The sequence below is a fragment of the Phacochoerus africanus genome, chromosome 2, assembly GCF_016906955.1.
Source record: "Phacochoerus africanus isolate WHEZ1 chromosome 2, ROS_Pafr_v1, whole genome shotgun sequence".
Lineage (NCBI taxonomy): Eukaryota > Metazoa > Chordata > Mammalia > Artiodactyla > Suidae > Phacochoerus > Phacochoerus africanus.
In genome coordinates, this window is record NC_062545.1 from 148526324 (window position 1) to 148547670 (window position 21347).

The window sequence follows — 21347 nt, forward strand, 5'->3', positions numbered from 1 at the left end:
AGAGACAGACAATAATACTACGGTCTACTTAAACAAGACAGAAAACCTGAAACAGGATAAAGTCTAAGAAAATCACGTAAAGCACACTGTAATCAAACTACTGAAATCAAAGATGAAAAAATTCTTAAAAACGGCCAGTGAAAAACAACTTATTATGCATAGAGGCACATCCACTCAAATGTCCATGGACTTCTCGTAGAGAGAAATGGAGGCCAGAGGATGAAGCTGGGCTGGGGATGGGCAGCACTGGGTAGCTCTGCAGCAGCTTTGGAGGGATGCTGAGATAAGAACTGATTGAGAGCTACAAGAGACATCTGGAGCCTTACTCTGTAGCCCCCAACCCTACCCACCCAGGTAACCATGTCTCCCTCCTCCAAAGAACAATGGGAGTTCATCCCATGAGGAAGGAGACTGAGCAGGAAACAAGACTGAGTGAAAGAAACAATAAATGTGCTAGTCCTGAACCCTAAAATTAATAATCAGTGTGGAAGGGATGAGGAGGAGAAATCAGCACCAGTTATTGCAAGCTCAGACTGTCAGGCATCACTCTAAGCAATTCACATATACTCATCTAATTCCTAGTTTTAGACTTTTTCTTTTTTTTTTTGTCTTTTGTCTTTTTAGGGCCACATCTGAGGCATATGGAGGTTCCCAGGCTAGGGGTTGAATCAGAGCTGTAGCTGGTGGCCTACACCACAGCCACGCAACTAGGGATCCCAGCCAAGTTTGCAACCTACACCACAGCTCACAGCAACACCGGATCCTTAACCCACTGAGCAAGGCCAGGGATTGAACCCAAATTCTCATGGATTCTAGTCGGGTTTGTTAACCACTGAGCCAGGATGGGAACTCCCTAGTTTTAGACAATTGACATAGAAAAGTTTACTAGGAGAAAGAACAAGAACTCAAATATTGATAGACAAAGGTGGAACATACGTACAATGGAATATCATTCAGCCTTAAAGAAAACTGATACAAGCCAGGATATGAACTTAGAAGACATTATGTTCAGTGAAACAAGCCAGACACGAAAAGACAAATATTGAATGATTCAACTTACATGAGGTCCCTAGAGTAGCCAAATGCAGAGACAGAGGCAGGCAGAGGTCACGGGGGGGGGGGGGGGGGTCAGTGTTTAGTGTGGACAGAGTTTCAACCTGGGAAGGTGAAAGAAAGAGTTTCATGGTGAGGTGCTGGTGGTAGCTGCACAACAATGGGGAAGTGGCTTCGTGCCACTGTTCTGTGCACTTAAAAATGGTGAAGATGGTAACTCTCAGGTTACATATACCTTAGCACAATTTTTTTAAAAAGAAAAAATTTCTGTGAATATTGCTGATGACGCCCTGGTCCCCAGCAGCCAAGTAACCATGGGAAGATGGGCACTCCCTCATCACTACCTTGTTCCCGATGTGCCCTTCCCATGAGGCCCTTTCTCTCCACCCTCCCACTGACTGGCTGCCACAGCCAGTGTACTGCTGAATTGTTACACAATGGGCAAGTCCCCTCAAGTGAGTGATCATCTGGGAACAGGCTGGTCAATCAGACAATAAACTAGAATAAAAAAGAATTCCGGAAGGCTTCTCAGACCAAGAGGCCAGGGAAAATGTATGGATAAAGTTTACTGAGTCCTTATTACGGCCAGGACTCTGGAGGCCTGTATTCTGCATCATTGAAGAAGAAAAGTTTAAAGCAAATGTGAAACTGGAGGAGATATATGCAGCACATTGACGGAAAAATGATTCTTTATACGCAGTTCTCACAAATCCATAAAAAGGCAAACACTTTGACTGACAGATGAACAAGGACAATTCACAAAGGAAGAAACATAGCTATACTCACAAAACTGTGTTCCACCACGTTAGGAACTCCAACCCTTTCTATACACACTGAAGTGCCTACTGTGTGCTAGCGCTCTCCCAAGCCCTGCAGGTACATAAGTGAAGAGACACACAAAGCCCTGCTCACAAAGGGCTGAAGTACTAACAAGACAAAAACAGGAAATGTGCGAGGAAGAGAATAAAGGAGGTGATAAAACTGGAAATGACAAGAGGGATGTTCCTTAGGTCAAGGAAGTTGAGTTTCAAGAAGTGACTAAAAAGACCTAGAAGGGGCTGCAGAGCCCAGAGGCCCCAAGAATGGAGAAAGACAGCGTGGCAGGAGGTGTAAGCCAAGTGGAGGAACACCAAGCAGCTGAAGACATCAGCAGCAAGCCTCATAGGCTTGGGAAGCCAAACAGAGTTTAGTGAAGTCTAAGTGGAAAGGGGAAGTTAGTGGAAGTTTTTACATCTGGGAAGAATTTCTGTTTTCAAAAAGTACTTTTAAAATATGCAAATTAAAACAAGTGAAAAAAACAACTGGTAACATTTGCCATGGCCAACAGTCTTGGGTCACCAGACACTCTTAATTGCTGTTAAGAATGTCAACAACTTTTTTATCACCATGCTGTGCCAGTCACCCAAAAAGCATGGAAAAGCCTTAATATCAATGATTAGAGTTGCTTAATATATGATGGGATACCATACTGTTACCAAAAATAAGAAGGAAGAAGACCTCGGGCTGAAAGCCAATGTTAGAGGTGGCAGTCACTATTTTCACCCCTAATTTGAATACCTTACTCCACTCATCAAAGAGATAGTTGTTTTAATCTCTCCATATCATCTACAGACAACTCCAATTACTAACATCCCTACAGCAAGGAACCTATCTATGATTTTACACAGTTTAGGCAAAAGATTACACGACCTAAAACAGAATTAATATTTTTCCTCTCAAAAATTCCTTTTTCTTACTTCAGTGTGAGATCACTTCATTTAAAAGTCATCTAGAAAATGTTTATACAAAATGCAATTAAAATTCAAAACAGCCCTTGAATATATTATAACATAGTATACAAAATGAGATTTTTCTTAGTTTTTTCATTAAGTTCTTTCAGGAGCTGTGTTGCATTTTAGCAAAAGTCACGATCTTATCAAGTCTAATGCTAGAAAAGTAGTACAATGAGTCTGAAAGATAATGAATATAAGCAACATCATGTTTAGTAACCTCAACTTCAGAAATGGAGCCTTTGAACTGGCAAGCAATTTATTCCATTTCCAAAGCAATTTTCCTATTGTATTGAAAATTTTATCTCAGTATTTAAAAACAATAAGATGATGAATAATGGATTTTTTCAGAGACAGAATAAGCAGAGAATCTTAAGTGTCTTTGTTGCCTGGTGTCATACACACTTAATTGGTTTGTCACTCAAGAAAAATCAACGTTTCCAGCAATTAAGTATAATTCTGGAAACATATTTTTCAAATGAGTAAAAACAATGTGAACAAAGACGACAGAATAGCTGATACCAAACCCAAGAGTACTGCTATGCTAAGATCTGAAGACAACTATCTTAACGGCTCCCAAAGGTTTAAAAAAATTAGGAACTTTCAACAAAACATTCAAGTACTGGAAGGCACATAATTTACATGTACCTAAGTAAAAGTAAGTCAATACAATAACGGTCTTAAACTAACATTTTTATCTTAGTACCTAACAGACATACTGTTTCCATTTTGATGAGAAACATTCCTGAGACGTCAACTGATATTAAAGTGAGAAAAACATTTAAAATATGCCTAATGCTTAAACCTTCTTTAAGAAAAATAAACACTCCCTCTTTGCCTGAACATTAACAAAGCAGAAAAACAAAGCAACAAAATGCTACAAAGACACATGCGTGTTTCCTTCATCAAATACAGCTTCCAAGTTCAATTGTGTCACTGATGAGTCATTAATAAGCAGCAAAACTGCATGAACTACTGAGAAACTGGAACCCTCTCCCTCCTACAACAGCAGAGAAGATAAACACAATAGTTTAAAAAAATTTAAAGGAACAGTGCCACCGAAGCATGCTTTGACATCAGTAGCAAAAATAAGCCACAAGAACAAGGGTCAGGCAGTCCCTTAAGGCCGAGAGGTGCCCCAGCCATGACCTGTGTACACAGTAACCTCAGAGTTACTAATCCCTCTTATAAAATATTCTACAAAACACCTGAATATCAATTTCTTGAAGAAGAAATTACACCAATGCTATACATAAATTGCAACAAACTTCTGAAGTACAGTTAATGGTACAATGTATATGAAAATGCCAATCCTGGAATTTACAGGTGGGCAGGCCAGTTAGCTCCGGATACACAATCCAGTTGCCCAAAATGTGCTGTTCCAACCACCAACTCTATCTTCACGTTAATACTGTTAGTTTGGAAAATTAAGTAAAATATCTCTATTCTGGCAAGCATAAAAGAATTTCATAAACAAGTGAATTACAGAGTCCTTTTAAAGCAAATTCTGTATATTTTGAGAATTTATCTCTGATTCTAAGAAATCCTGGACCTGGAATTTACAGGTGGGCAGGCCAGTTAGCTCCGGATACACAATCCAGTTGCCCAAAATGGGCTGTTCCAACCACCAACTCTATCTTCACGTTAATACTGTTAGTTTGGAAAATTAAGTAAAATATCTCTATTCTGGCAAGCATAAAAGAATTTCATAAACAAGTGAACTACAGAGTCCTTTTAAAGCAAATTCTGTATATTTTGAGAATTTATCTCTGATTCTAAGAAATCCTGGACCTGGGTACTTTGATAAATGCTGTCTTAAGAATCATTATGTACTTAAAAAAAAAAAAAAAAAAAAAAGCTTTCAATTGCAAATGATCACAGCAAAGGAAAAGGTTCATCTTTATAACTAGTGAAATATTTTTTATTTATTTTTTAATTTTTTTTTGTCTTTTTGTCTGTTAGGGCCACACCCACAGCATACAGTTGTTCACAGGCTAGGGGTCCAATCAGAGCTGTAGCGGCCCGCCTACACCACAGCCACAGCAACACCAGACCCGAGATGTGTCTGCGACCTACACCACAGCTCATGGCAACACCGGATCCTTAACCCACTGAGTGAGAGCAGGGATCGAACACGCAACCTCATGGTTCCTAGTCGGATTCATTTCTGCTGCACCACGATGGGAATGCCAGTAAAATACTTTTTTAGATCATCCTAAGTGTAAAATTTTTAAGATTCAGAGAAAATTGTGTAGAGACACTTGGAATGAGAAAACTAACAAAAAAACTGCATTGTCTCTACCAAGAAACACACTAATATTTTAGAGATAATAAGACAACAGCCATCTGTTCTCAGAATGAGTCTCTTTTTAAAACAGACGACTTAAATTAGGTCCACAGTCTCACAGCTTAACAACAAAATGTCCAGGATACAAATAAAAATCACTCATCATACACACACACACACACACACACACACACACACACACACATACCCCTTAAGAAAAAAAAAAAACAAACTTGAATAAGAAAAGAGAATCAAGAGATGCTAACGTCAAAATGAAGCAGATGCTGAAATTATCTGACAAGAGTTTTAAAACATTCATCATAAAAACGTCTCAATAGGCAATTAAAAAACATGCCTTAAGCATATAAAAAAATAGATTAATTAAAGCAATAGTTCATATGAGTTAAAATCAACTAAAATTGTGAAACTGAAAAATAAACAACAAGGACAACAAAAACAGAGACTGGGTAGGCTGAACAGCAGAACAGACTAGACAGAGGAAAAATCAATGAACCTGAGGACAGAACAACAGAAATCACCCAATTGGAACAGTAAACAGATTTAAAACAAATGAACAGAACTAGTGACCACAGAGGACTAAAAGAAAAGATCTCACAAGTTATCACCAGAGTATCAGAAGAAGAGATGAAAGAATGATCAAACAATATTTAAACAAATAACGGCTGAAAACTTCTATTTGACAAAAAATTCAAGAAATTAAGTGGAACACTATAAACTCAAAGAAATCTATGGTAAGGCTATAATAATCAAACTCCTGAAAATTAAAGACAAAGGTTGAAAATAGTGAAAAATGATGGCATCTTACCTACAAAGGAAAAATTATTCAAATGACATCAGATTTCTCATCAGAAATAATGGAGGCCAAAAAGAAGTAACATAAGGTTTTTTTAGTGCTGAAAGATAGAAACTGTTATCTGGTAAAAATATCCTTTAGGAATGAAAAGGAAATAAGACACCCTCAGATGAAGGAAAACGAACAGATTTGTTTCCCAGCAGACCTAACCACAAAAAATAGCTGAGGAATTCTTAAAACAAAACAGAAACAATAAAATAAAAAAAAAAATTCTGCAACACTGGGAAGTAAGAGAGCAATAGAAACAGAAAATATATGAGTACAGTAGAAATTGACACAACACGGTAATCAACTGTACTTAAATTAAAAAAAAAAGAAAATAGGTCAATAAAAAAGGCCATTTTTCTCTTGAGAATTCTAAATTATGTTTGAAAGATGAAACAAAAACTAAAAAACTGTCTGATGTGCACTTCTAACTCAATGAAAGGGAAATATTTAAGTACTTCTACATACGTAAAATTTACATATAATTTTACAAGATACAGGCATACCTTGGAGATATTGTGGGTTTAGTTTAAGACCATCAGAATAAAGCAAATATGACAATAAACTGAATCAATGCAGAGTTGCCATGAACCTTCAATTTGTAAAAAACACAATAATGCAAAAGCACAATAATGCAAAGCACAATAATGAGGTATGTCCATAACACATTACCAATAAGGGGGAATAAAGGGACGTAAGGTAAGGATTGTACACTATACTCAAATTGATAAGATACTGACACAAGTATATTGTGAGGAGTTATATACATATAATGCAATACCTAGAACTACTGCTAAATAATATTTATACAAAGAGACCCAATGTAAAACACCATAGGTAAATCAAAATGGAATTCTAAAAGATGTGCGAGTAACTCACAAGAAAGCAGGAAAAAGAAAACAAACAAACAAAAACATAGGAAACAAAAAGCAAAATGCAGATGTTAAGCCTTAACTTATCAATCACTACACTAAATGCAAATGTTCTAAATACATCAGTCCTAAGACAAAGATTGGTAGAGTGGATAAAAAATACAAACCAACAATATGCTTACTAAAGAAAGTATAACACCATCTAATACTCAGCACATGACATTTAAATTGCAGGGGAGAGAAGGCAGATAAAGTAACCAAAATGAGTAGATTTACACATTTCAGTCCACATAGTAAAATACTAACAATACACTATGGTGTATTGTCACTATGGTGATAAGTCCATATGTATACTGTAATACCCAAAGCAAAAACCACAGAAAAGACTCACACTAAAAAATACTTTAGAGATATCAAAAAAGCATTCATGGAAAAAGAAGGCAAGAGAAATAGGAATGAGAATCAGAGGATTCTCACACTTAAACACTAATGGCACTCTTAAGCTCTGATGTATCAATAATTACTTTAAATGTAACGTGTAAACCAAAAGATAGAGATTGACAGACTGAATAATGGAAAAACATGATCCAATAGAAACTCACTACAAATTCAACAACATAGAAAGGCTGAAAGATAAATGGCATAGGTTGAAAGCTAACACAATGCAAACAGTCCACAAAAAACTAGAGTGGATAAATTAGTCTACTAGACTCCAGAGTCAAGAAAATTACCAGAGGCCCAAAGAGACACAAGTCATATTGAAGTCATAGGGATCCTAAATGAAGCAAAAACAGATGCGAGCTTTGATGAAAACCTATTGTGAAACAGGTGGCATATTTTCAAATACTACCTCCTAAAATCACCCACCTGAGAATATTACTAATGCAATTACTCTTATATAGGTAATGTCAAGGAAGAAAGATTTCTGGAGAATCCACTTTTGGCCAAACACTACAAACGAACACCTTAATAACTTCTCCTGTAATCTTCAAGCAATCCTATAAGAAAAACTATTCTCCCCTATTTTACAGCAGAGGAAATTAGGGCTCATAGTTTAAGTTACCTAAGATCAAGCAGCTAGTATGTAAATGAACTAAGATTCAATTAAACTCTGTAACTTTATTAAGATGTACTCCTTTTACTGTTACAGCCTCTCAGATAGCCCAAGCCAGAAATTATTCTAAAACTTGAATCCTGAAGCAACTACATATTGAAATCTATATACCCTTCTTTATGTACTAAAGGTTGACTGCTTCTTTAATCCCTCAGGAAAAAAATTTTAACTACTAAAAAAGGCATTATTTCTCCTTTTTATAAGTTTTCTTTTTGTAACTACTCTTATCATTTACACGTGTAGTATTCTTCCCTTTGGGTGAGAAATTAGAGCTAAAACCAACTAGGGTATGAGACTCGCATTTGAAACTAAAGGTGTGCACTTTTAAATTCCATTCCTTAACCAACTACGGTCACATTAAAGAGTTTAATCTTTCTGAACCTCTGTTTCCCATTCTTAAAAGCAAAAATTCTTGTCCACAAAAAGTACTTGGTACATATACGTTTAAGTAAAAAGTGTACCTAGTAAACAAACTGAAATGTCTTCACTCGCTCTTTACATTTGGGGAAGTGATTCCCTACAAGGTTTGCATTTCTAACGCTAACTTGGAAGTTGTATCTTCCAGCTTCAAATTTCCATGGTGACACAGTAAGTTTCAGAGACACAACTGCGTGATCCGAGCCGCGGGAATGCCCAGCGGTGCCTGTGTTACTGAGGGACCCGAGGCTGTTCCCTCTCTCCGCTGAGTACGGCGGCCAGGGCATCCGTGTCGGGGCAGCGCCTGGGCCCCTTTCGGAGACTGAATGGCCTCCCCGAGCTCAGGCGCGCCGGCGGGGTTCCGGGGGCGGCCCATCTGAGCACACCCCACCTGGGCACACCCCACCCGGGCCGGGGAGGGACGCCGGGGCGGGAGGAGGGACAGCCCGGTCGTTACCTGCTGGGCCGCTCGGCCCCCGGCCCGGGCCCCGCTGCGCTGAAGTAGGCCGCGCGTTTGCGGTAGGCCGCCGCCGCCGCCGCGCTGCGCACCGGGTACAGAGGGATCTGGTCCGCCATATTCCGGCCGCCACCTTCCCGCCCCTCCCAGATCCCCCTCGGTTCGCAGCCTTTCCCCTCCCTCTCCCCTCAGCTTCAACCCGGCTGATGCACCGCCCGCGCGCCCAGCCCCTCCACCATGCGTCGGGGCTTGATGGCGTCACCATGCGTCCGGGCCCGATGACGACAACGCCGGCGAAGGTGAGAGAAGTGTGGCAAAGGTTCCGAGGCCCCACCTCTGCGTGGCGGCGACCGATGACATCATCGCGCGGCGAGCGCGCTGTGCAGGGCGCGTGCGCGCATGCGCAGCGGGCTGACCATTCCAAAGCGGAGCTGGGCGGGGCTGCTGAGCAACTCTGGAGCTTGGGAGGTCGCGCAGGTTGGGTTCGTCCCTGGCCGGAGTTCCTCCCTGACACCGGATCGAGGCCACCGAGCGCCTTGCCGCGCACGCCCGGGACCCCAGCTCATGGAAGCATAGCCCACCTCAGCGCAGTGCGTAATCTTGGCGTCCTGCCGGGCCGACACGACCCCACCTCCCTGCTTGGTCCAGTGGCGCCCGTGCGCACCCGGTCCCTGCAGGTACCCCTCGGGTAAATAAAGACTGGTGACTAGTTCCTGTTTCCATAGTAGTGTGAAGGTCTGGAGTGTCCAGCACGTGTCGGTGGGAAGGTTGTGTTTGAGGAAACTCTGGAATTCCGATCCCTTCGCTCGATAGGCTGAAGCTAGCCTCCCTCCCGCGTCTTCCCTGCGGCTCCCAGCCAGGAACTGCCTGAGAAAGCCCCGACCGCGTACTCTGGTGGTGCGTGTTCTGTAGCTGCGCAGCCCCTCTTAGCGCCGCACGAGTGCCTTTCTACTGGTGGCCCCCGCTTTCCCTGAAGCCTCTAACCTTACCCTGGAGAATCAAGTATAGGAATACTTGAAAAAAAATTCCCTGTATTATTTCCTAAGATTTCATTATTCCCATAAATTGCTTGCAATGAATGGTCTAACAGTTTACGTCCTCAGAGTCCTGAATTTTGCAATTAAGTTATTAGTTATATTTACGTTTGTTATTAATTTATAGTTTAGGAATCTGGTCTGAACCTCAGCTTTTTAAATTTGAGGTTTTCCTTCTGGCCAAATACGTGGTCATACTTCCAAACCATGTATTAAGTGAATAGGTTTTATTTTCCAAGATCCAAAATGCTCAGGGTGCAGCAGTGAAGTCTTCGCTCTGCCCACTCCCAGGAGGTGGGCATTTTGGTAACAGCTGCCTGGGAACCGGCAAGGAGGTGTGGTCTGTCTTGAGAGGCTGTTGCCCCCCCCGCGCCCCCCCCCCCCGGATTCCAGTCACTTCTCAGGAGGATGCTGGCTCTAGAAGTGCCCCAGCAGCCCCCAGTTCTGCAGAACACAGAATACCCGCCAGCACTCCTCTTTTGGAATGGCCCCAAACTGCTCACTTGCCCAATCAGCCAAAGGAGGGCTGTCAAAATTACCTGAAGACCCGGCAGGACATCTCCCCCACCCCCAAACCCATCTTGATAGACACTCACTGTCTCCTCCTTTTACTCTCAGAAATGCTTTCCTTTCTAACACCCTTGATCACTTGCTGAAACGAGTGGCAGCAGATGGATCCCTGGCTACAAAGTTGTAACAGTCTTCATTAATTTTGTCTCAGACTTACTTTTGTCTTTGACAGTTTGGGTTGTTTATTTCAGTGACCACACTACTTATTTCAAAGATTTGTCATCCATTCTTTCTTTTATCCATTTATTCTTATTTCATTTCTGCCTGCCTGTTTTGTTTCATACCTTTGATTATCTGGAGTGAAAAATATTTTACTCGTTGCTGTGTTAACTGTCTTTCTTAGCATTAGATTTCTTCACATGTCTTGGAATTTGTTTGCAGGCACATTTTAAGTGACTCTTTCTGTCCTCACTCCCTGTTTAGCGTTGTTGCTGCTGCTTCCATCCTCTGCCAAGAACCCAAGCCCACATGGTATCTCAAGGCTGTAGTATGGGGTAGTGTGCCAGGCCTGGAATCTGCAGGCAGCTGGATTAATTCTTGGTCTTCAGTTTGGGTCTTTGTCATCCTACATCTAGGCCTCCAGCCTGCAAGAAAACTTCAGGCAGCAGTCAGTAGCAGGATTTGGTTGGTTGGTTGGTAGGTTGTCACTGGGTTTGTTTAGCTTCCTACCCTGAATAGGACAGCCTCACCCAAGCCCTTGGTGCACATGTCACACTCCCATCACCTATTCCCAGACCCGGAAGCCAGCAGGCGGAGCCCTCACACCACTCTGTATTTTTGGTCCAGTAACTGTTGTTTGCTGTGTCTTCATTTTGTTTTCATAATTTACGTATCCATTATGGCTGTGTGTTTGAAACAGTGTGTTCAACATGAAATTCTAGATTCTAGACTCATCTTGACTAAATATTTCCATGTATTACTTTTTAAAAACTTACACATTAAAAAAATTAATATTCTTAAGTGGTCACTCCCACTTTCTGGTTGCCAGTTTGCTACTTAAGTGCTTTTTATGTGACTTAGATGCCAACCACAACCACTCCATGAACCCAGGTTTCGAAGGTAAGTGACCTCCTAATTCCTAAATGAACTTTCTCATCTTTCCCTCCCTCAGCTCTTACAACAGCACTGTTACAACAGCTAGATAACCATATCGACAACTGACATGGTCAACACCAACCAGCTAGATAACCACTCTCAGCAACCAATGCTGTTACACCAGCTAGTTAATCACACTTGACAATGGACATTGTTATACCAGGTGCTCAACTACTTCAGCAACTAACATGGTTAACACCAACCAGCTAGATAACCACTCTCAACAACTGATATTGTACACCAGCTAGATAACCACTGTCGACAACTGATATTGTTATGCCAGCTAGTTAATCACACTTGACAACTGACATTGTTACACCAGCTAGGTAACCACATCAACAACTGACAACCCCAAAGATTATAGTTTATTGTCCTGTAGGTTATTAGGCAGTTTTGTATATAACCCAGCAATCTTACCCTAACATTCCTGTGTTAAATTGCCTCTAAATACCTATGTCCTGAAATACTCTTGGAACAAGAGCTCCCTTTCACACACCCTCCCCAACTTGTCTTTTTGAGAATAAATAGCTTCCTTAGCAGGTATGAGGTGATATCTCATTATAGTTTTGATTTGCATTTCCCTGAAGATCAGTGAAATTTAGCATCTTTTCATATACCTGTAGGTCATTTGCATGTCATAGGAAGAATGTCTACTCAAGTCCTTTGCCCATTTTCAAAATGTGTTGTAATTGTTGTATTGTTGTCATTATTGTTACTGAGTTGTATAAATTTCTTATATATTTTGGATGTTAACCCTGTGCCAGATAAATGTTTTGCACATATTTTTCCCACCCCTGTTTTTTTTGTCTTTTGAGGGCCATACCTACGGCATACTGGAGTTCCCAGGCTAGGGGTCGAATCTGAGCTATATCCACCGGCCTTTGCCACAGCCACAGCAACACAGGATCTGAGTCTCATCTGTGACCTACACAGTAGCTCACAGCAACACTGGATCCTTTGCCTACTGAGTGAGGCCAGGGATTGAACCTGCATGCTCATGGATACTCGTCAGATTTGTTTCCACTGAGCCATGACGGGAATTCCCCAGTGCCATTTATTGAAGAAACCATCATTTCCCCATCATGTGTTCTCAACATTCTTGTCAGTGGTTAGTTGACCATATGTAGGTTTATTTCTGGCTCTCTATTCTGTTCCATTGATCCAGATGTCTGGGGTATTTTTTTGGTGTGGGGGGGTTCTTTTTTGGCCACCCTGCAGCATATGGTCTTCCTGGGGCAGGGATCAGATCTGAGCCACAGTTGTGACCTACACCACAGCTGTGGCAACTCCGCATCCTTAATCCACAGTGCTGGGCCAAGGCTGGAACCTATGTCCCAGTGTTCACTGATCTTATTGTGCTACAATGGAAACTCCCTGTGTCTGTTTTTATGCCAATGTCATGCTGTTTTGATTAACTCTGTAGTATTGTGTGAAATCAGGAAGTGTCATGCCTTCAGATTTATTCTTTTTCAAGATTACTTTGGCTATTCAGGGTTGTTTGTGGTTCCATATGAATTTTAGGATTGTTTTTTCTATTTCTGTGACGAATGCCATTGGAATTTTGATAGAAACTGCATTGAATCTATAGATGGCTGTAGGTGGTATGGATATCTTAACAATATTAATTCCTTTAATCCATGAACATGAGATGTCTTTCCATTTATTTGTTTTTTCCATTTCTTTCATCAATGTCTTACGGTTTTCAGCGTACAGATCTTTCACCTCCTTGCTTAAATTTATCCCAAGTATTTTATTCTTTGGGGGGCTATTATAAATTGAGTTGCATAACTGAGGCCACATCAGACCTGGGTGATGACCAGGAGTGCGACATCAAATGTCTGCGTTCTGGGATACACAGCATGGCTCCCTCCAGGCTGTTCCACCTCCCCTCACTTGCCAAGTGTGCAGCAGACAAGAAGCAGCAATTATGTCTAATAACTTTATTAGGTGTAATTTGCATCCACCTCTGAAAGGACGGGTGGTGTTTCTGGGAGCCACACATCAAACACAAGTGCTTCTTCATGACCCTGCCCCCAGCCACTCCGAGCACAGCGGTGTCCCTTTCTTCCTAGGAAGGACGGTACAATTTGTCACCATACAAATTATACTGTAGTTGTCATTGACATTCTTTTATCTGATAAATTACTTGTACTTACTATGCCAAAGGCAGTTTCTGAAAATTTTATATTGTGAAAATCTTAGTCTAAGTTGAGACAAAAAGGACTGGCTGTCTTTTGACCATGGACAGAACGTGGGTCCTGATCACATGTGTCCAAGACTGTTTTCTGGAGGAAAAGCTGAGGCTGTTGGTACCCACTCACTCACATCCCCGTTGGAGGTGCCAGTGTCTCCCCTTAGCTACTGTCCAGTTGTGACAACACCACCACGCAGACCCAAATCCCGCACCCCTGCAGGACACAGCAAGGACCTGGCCGGTCAGGAATTGCTTCTAAGTGCTACTTGGAGGGTGTTTAGAACTTAATCTGGAAAAGCTTTATAAAATGTGCCACAGGTATTACACATCCACCTCTGAAAGCCATATGCTCAATGAGAAAATAGCACAAAGCTTCAGGAAAGCCCTCCAAAAGCCTTGTTAGTGTTTTTCTTTAAGAAAAAAAAAAAAGAAGGAAAATGTCTTTCCCTCACAAGAGAAGTGCACAGTCCTGGAGGCCGATGGCTGCTGGGATTGAGGGCGTGGGCTGAGTGAGGACCCCCATCACTCGTCCTGGCACATGTGCCCCCCAGGCAGGCTGATCTCCTCAGCCTGTGGCTTAGCTATTTGGTACCAGTGGTAGCACCTTCCCCATCAGGCTGTTAGGAAAAGGTCACGGGGTCATATATTTTAAGCATTTGGCCTTGTCCTGGTACAAAGTAAGTCATTTTAAGGTGAGGCTCTTATTCTTTTTTTGTAATTGTCAAAAAACAAAAATCCCCCCCCCCAAAAAAAAAAAAACTGTCATGGGAAAATGCATAGCAACCTGATGTCATTATTTAGGATGTTTCTAAAGGAAATAGGGCAGCAGAGCCTGAGCCAGCATCCCATTCCTGTTCCGTGATCTGAAGGATGAGGGAAAGACCCTCAACTACACGAAGTTATAGTTTGCTACCGTGTCACCTGTGTTTCATTTGTCACAATAATTTAGATTCGAAAGTTTTTTTTTTTTTTTTTTTTTAGGCCACGTTGGCAGCACATGAAGGTTCCCAGGCTAAGGGTCGAATGGGAACTGTAACCACTGGCCTACAACACAGCTCACCGCAATGCCGGATCCTTAACCTCTGAGCAAGGCCAGGGATAGAACCTGTGCCCTCATGAATACTAGTCGGGTTTGTTTCCACTGAGCCACAATGAGAACCCCTGGATTCAACAGATTTTAAAATGTTTTCTTTTAAAATTTTTTTTTTTTCCAAATTAGATGATTGACAAGTTAGTATATTTTTTCTGTGATGGAGTCCAGACTAGGTTGATTGATTTAGAGGCAGAATTGCAGTGTAAGTGGTAGTGGAAACATGTTACCAAGGAAATTACCTAGTGCCATAATATTATAACTCTCTACATTGACTGTGTATAAAACTACCTTTGTGCAAAATTACCACTCTGAATTTTTACCATGAGAATAGAGAATATGGAGTTCCCGTCGTGGCTCAGTGGTTAACAAATCCAACTAAGAACCATGAGGTTGCGGGTTCGATCCCTGGCCTCGTTCAGTGGGTTAATGATCCGGCGTTGCCGTGAGCTGTGGTGTAGGTTACAGATGCGGCTTGGATCCTGCGTTGCTGTGGCTCTGGCGTAGGTCAGTGGCTACAGCTCCAATTAGACCCCTAGCCTGGGAACCTCCCATATGCTGCAGGAGCGGCCCAAGAAATGGCAAAAAAGACCAAAAAAAGAAAAGAAATAGACCCACCCAGTAAGTTCCATGTAGGGCCGCCCTTGAGGGGGTGCAGGGTCACTGTCACTGCGTGGTGGGAACTAGGACATTGGACATTCAGGGCCTGAATGTCTTGTGTGTGTACACACCTCAGATGCCAATTTGGGCCAGACCTGTGAAGTGAGGGGTGAGTGATCCCTTTCTTTGGTGGGGGGGTGGGGAGCTACAGGTGAAACATATGGAAGTTCCCAGGGGTTGAATTGGAGCTGCAGCTGCCAGCCTACACCACAGCCATAGCAACAGCAACGCTGAGTCTGAGCTGCATCTGCAAACACAGCTCATAGCAATGCTGGATCTTTAACCCACTGAACAGGACCAGGGATTGAACCCACGTCCTCATGGATACTAGTCAGGTTCTTAACCTGCTGAGCCACAACAGGAACTCCGAAAGTGAGTGATCCTTGACTGTGGAAATCCCTGGAGGCCAACTGAGGTTCCAACACACTCAGTGGACGAGGGTGGTTACTCGGCTTGTGCCAGCAGCAAGGACATGGTGGGAGCATCGCACAGGAGCTGAAAGGCTGAAGACACGACAACCATGGAGCTCCCTCTCTCCCAGTTCCAGGCATCTGGGCAATTTTACCAGGTTCTCTTCCATTGCTTGTCATTAGGAAGAGCAATGCAAGGCTCTTGGTAGGGGTGTAGAGCTACTAAATTAGAATAAAAATAATCTTTCTCAGACCCCATGTTGTTGGATCCCATTTGTGTAAAATGTCCAGAACGAGCACATCCATGGAGACAGCAAGTAGGTTAGCGGCCTCTGGGGCTGGGGGAGAGAAGGGCAAGGGGTAGGATCACCAGTGCACAGGGGGTTCCTTTGGGAGTGAAGGAGAGCTTCCAAAATGAGATGGTGGTGACAGAGACATGACTCTGTGAATATATTAAAGTAAAGCCACCACATCGAGCATTTAAATGGGTGAATTCTTTGGAATGTAACATATACCTCAGTGACGATGTGAAATACATCTTCCTTCTGTCTAACATCTGCAGGGCTCGAGTTTACTCTGATGTCATTATTTACTCCAGCGTCCAGTCAACGAGCTTAATATCTATTCCAGTCTCGTGATGGTTTGTTTGTTTACAGCTGAGCAAGTTTATAGGGACAAAATTAAATGTTCATATTAGTCATGTCCAAGAACTCAGAGATGCATTAACATTCTTCTTTATGTCAGGATGCAAAAATGTTTACTCGTTTTCATTTTTTAAAACTAAAAGATCTGGTGTGTGGCTTTTAGATATTTCATGACAGAAAACGCAGAGCTGAGTTATTCCAGATGCTGATTTCACAACATTAAAGTAAAGCAGGAAGAAGCTGGTTCCAGCATAACATTCTGCTCTCTTTCCCTGTTGGGGGACATCTTCTGTTTTTAGCCAGCTGACAGCAAGTGTCCTCAACTCCACTGGGGAACCCTGCTTTCCTGTTACAGTCTCACTGTGAAAGGGACAAAGTGCCTGGTGGGGACCAGAGCAGGTCCAGATGAGCTGGCCAGGCTGTGGCCCAGGCTTCAACTTGCCCAGAGTCAAGGTGGCTGTCCTCACCGTGTTCCCTGGGGCCTGTACCCTTCCTGCTATCCATCTGAAGAAGAAGCAGGGATCTTCCCATCATGACACTTTCCTGGACCAGCATAGGGCCCAAAAGGGAGCCAAAAGGGAAGTCGGGGCCCAGGGCAGGTGGCCAACAGGGGCCTTCGCTCCAGGGATGAGTGGTCGGTGAAGCTTTGGAACTTGGAGTTCTGTGCTCTGGTTCATGTTTTTAAAGGGTGTTCTGGCTGCCCTGTGGCTCTCAGCTCTGGATGTGTTTGAAGGCAGGGGTGTAATGGGGTGCGTGCATGTGTACATGTGTAGTCTACAGGCCCTGTGTATGCGTACGTGCCATCAACGATGTATGTATGTATGTGCAATCTGAAGGGTGTGTGTGTGTATATGCATGTGTGTGTGCTATCTGCAGGATGGGTGCTTGTGTGTATGCGCCATCTACAAGGTGTGTGTGTGTGTCTGTGTGAAGTCTGGAGAGAAACTGTTGTTTGGGCAAAGTTCCTAAGGTACTACCTCCCTGTGGGAAGCAGGCCTGAGGTACCCAGCCAGGCTCCCCCTCATGAGCAAACATGCAAGTCACAGAAACGTGTCTTGATTCCCCAGCTGAACCCTGCTTTCAGATTCTAATGATTCACATTTAAAAGATGTTTTAAAGGCATTAGAAATCCAGGAAGAACTTGAACTTCATTAATCATTATTGAAAAAGTGCATAATTAAGACATTTCTGGCTCTTTTCATGAATTGCTCTTTAAAAAACCCCAATATCTCTCTCCTTTTTTTTTTTTTTGGTCTCACCCCCCCCACGTGTGGGTGTGGAAGTTCCCAGGCCAGGGATTGATCATGTGCCACAGCAGCAACCAAGCCACTGCAGTGACAACACTGGGTCCTTAACCAGCCACTACCAGGGAACTCCTAAAAACCCTAGTCCCTAGGAACTGTTTCCATATAGCATTTAGCCCTCCTCAGACAGTGCTCCCCGCACCCCCACCAGCCCCCACCCCCTATTCCCCTTGGCTTTCCTTCCTGGATCCCCTCTTTGCACCTATTATGACCTGACGGGCCACTGGCCTGCAGTCAAGATAGATCCTTATTTAAACTGTTTTACATGATAAACACAAATCATAAACAATTCATCACAGAGTCAGTCATACTCCACAGATTAGGTCAGGGCCTGTTCCAGGCCCAGAACAGAGATCAGTGGCTGCCTAGGGCCGGGCTGAATGCTAACTTTTTTCCTAATCATTTCCTGTATTAGTTTTTAATGTTTCCCTCTATTAGATTTGGAGTATTTCTGATTTTAATAGTCAAATAGAACAAACCAGAAGCTAAAACCCTTTTTCCCTTGGGGGTGTTCAGACAGTGTAAGTTTACCAAGTTGTTATAACCGAGGGTTTTCAGGTGTGCCTGATATATTTGTAAGAATCAGAATGTGTCCTGGAGCCAGCATCTCAGAGCCCAGGCACCAGGAGAGGTTGGCCGGGTGATGCCCAGCCTGACGGCCAGCCGGGGCACAGCCTACCTGGAAAGACCGCACATCCTTCATGGATGCAGTCTAGTGCCTCAGCCAGGGACCTCTTACACTTGAACTCTGTCTGCTGAGTGTCTGGGGCACTCCCATTAGGAAGAAGAAAGGCTGTAAAGCAGCACCCCTCACTCCTCTGCCACCCCCCCACAAGGAAAAGCTCCAGGAACTTTAACTTTTCCAACAAGTTTGTTTGTTTTGTGAAAGCATACCACACAGATGTTTATTACTATTTTGTTACTTTTTAGTGCTAAATCTCTACTCTTTCTACTGAAAATTTGGGGCAAATTTTTTAAATTTTAATTAGAAACTTAACAGTCATGAGAGAATATGACACATTTATTGTCAGATGTACTTTAAGGTGTAGTGATGCCTTTATCAAAGTCTTGGAGCGATACAGCTTGTGGACTGAGAGCAAGCGCTCAGGGAGTAAGCCACTGGGTTTTCATCCCCCCTGTCCCTCCCTGGGACCTGGAGCATGTCAAACTCTGAGTATCAGCTTCCTTACCCCAAGGAGGGGAATAATAGTGCCAACCTCAGATGATCTGCATCAGAGCTGAGTCCGAGGATATGCACTCGGCACCTGGCGCTGTGCTGGACCTGGCAGCACCCGCCCCACAGCCTCCTCTGGGCACCGCCTGCCCTTAGTTTCTTAGCTCAGATATTTGTTAACCAAGTATGGTACCCACATCAGGTCTGCCTCACTCGAGAGAGCATGCAGGACAGGGTGTCAAACTGGCATAACAGTCAGGGATGGTGGTGTGTTTCGGTAGGAGCCTTGGTTACACTAATATCCCTAGTGTAGTGGTTATCAGTTCACCTAGCATCACTCTCATCTCTCCTCCCTCTATACAAAGTTGCTTCTTCACTTCGTGAATATCCATCACTTGAAGTTCACTAATGCCGCACATTCCAGAAAGGATGGAAGCCGAGCTCCCTTCCTAAAAAAAAGTCTCAAAATAAAAAAATCCTTATTAAAGAATATTAATACTCATGAATTAAGAAAAACAAAAGGAGAAATTGCCTGGAATAAATTCAGATCACCCTTTGATTCTGTCCACTGAAACGTATAAACGACTGCTCCATTAAACAGAGGTGGTGTAGACCAGAATAGAGGCTCCGACCCCCATCCAGATGAGCATGGCCCTGTTCAGGTGAGCTTGGCCTCTGTGAGGGGGCTCACCTCTTTTCAGTCAAAACCTGGATAATTGTGGAATGTGGATTGGCCCCCAAAAGCTCTTTTGGTGCAATACAGAAGCATAATATAATATGTTAACAACTCTTTCCCTCCCCAGAGAAAAGAAATGATGGTGTGAAAAGATCAAGGTAAACAAAATAAAGCTACAGGCACTGGGAAAGTTGAATTAATAGCTTTTGTTTTGAGGCCATGCTGTTTCAAAACAATTTCCCATGTAATTAAAATGCAAGGCATGTACATTAGAATGTATGTTTGTAAGTGTCGACTCAATACCTATGGACAGAACAACTATTATTAAATATATTTATAAAGATTGAAAACCACCTAGGGTCATAGATGTGGTTTCCTTTTAAATATTTGACCTTCAGTATTTTGTCCTTAAAGAGTAGGAACCTTGGAAGGACATTTGAAGAAACTTTTCAACGATACTGTACTCGTGTTTTACCTTATTTCATATCCGGCCAGGCCCGTGGGAGCCACACAAGCACATTTCCAGCTTCTCTGGGAGAGTCACCTTGTCATGGAAACATACGAAACAATGACCTTCCAGGTGATCACAGAAACTGGGAGTGCCCGTTCCACAAAGACCCCAAAGAAATGATCAGCATTCATACAGCGGGGGAGTGACCTCACGTGTCCCAAGTCAGAGTCATCAAGCCAGACGCAAAAGTCCAGGGCTGGCACGATACCATGCTGATTCTTCAGTGAATGTATCTGTGTAGATGTGGTGTCTGTACCTCGAGAAAGACTGGGAGGGGACACAGGAAATGTCAGCAAAATACTTCAGCAGTAGTGGGATAGGGGTGAATTTCACATTTCATATTTATTTATATTCACCACATTTTCTACAATGAACAGGAAAAACATTGAAATTGGAGGAGGGGAATGTGTAGACATACTTGTCTTCCTGGAAACACAAGTGCATTATTTATGTTCTAATGTCCTCTCTCACCTACTTGCCTTTTTTGTGTCTTTCACCTTTTGATTAATAAAGTCCTTGATTTTGACAAAATTAAAATGAGTCATTTTAATGTTTTAATGTCATTTGAGGAGTTCCCATCGTGGCTCAGTGGTTAACAAATCCAACTAGGAACCATAAGGTGGCAGGTTCAATTCTTGCCCTTGCTCAGTGGGTTAGGGATCCGGCGTTACTGTGAGCTGTGGTGTAGGCTGACATGGCTCGGATCTGGCATTGCTGTGGCTCTGGTGTAGGCCGGCAGCTACAGCTCCGATTGGACCCCTAGCCTGGGAACCTCCATGTGCCGTGGGAGCGGCCCTAGAAAAGGCAAAAAGACATTAAAAAAAAAAAAGTCATTTGAATGTTAGTCATTGAAACATTAAAATATGAACAATTTAATATTCTCTTCTGAAAAATCTCTTAGCCCATAAAGGCATTTTATTCTTTGTAATTTCTATTTATTATTTTATTTTCACACTTGACTCTGTTGTTCACTGGGATTGTTTGGTTTTGTTTGGTTTTGTGTCTTGCGGGGCTTTTTTTTTTTTTTTTTTTTGGTATAGGGGCCAAGTTCTGCATTTTTTCACATGAACATGCACATGATCCAGTGTTCTTAATTAAAAAGGACATCCTTCCTCCCCACTCTGCTTCTGTCATGCACCAAGGGTCCACATTCTGTT

General features: G+C 42.6%; 1 protein-coding gene across 1 annotated transcript in view; it reads right to left on the minus strand.

Moving 5' to 3' along the window:
- Positions 1–8988, minus strand: part of ATP9B (ATPase phospholipid transporting 9B (putative)) — a 196314-nt gene extending 187326 nt beyond the window's left edge. Inside the window, exon 1 of the mRNA XM_047766914.1 lies at positions 8829–8988. Within this exon, the coding sequence (XP_047622870.1) occupies positions 8829–8947 (119 nt within the window). The 5' untranslated portion in view covers positions 8948–8988. The remainder of the gene's footprint in view (positions 1–8828) is intronic.
- Between the last annotated feature and the right edge of the window lie 12359 nt (positions 8989–21347).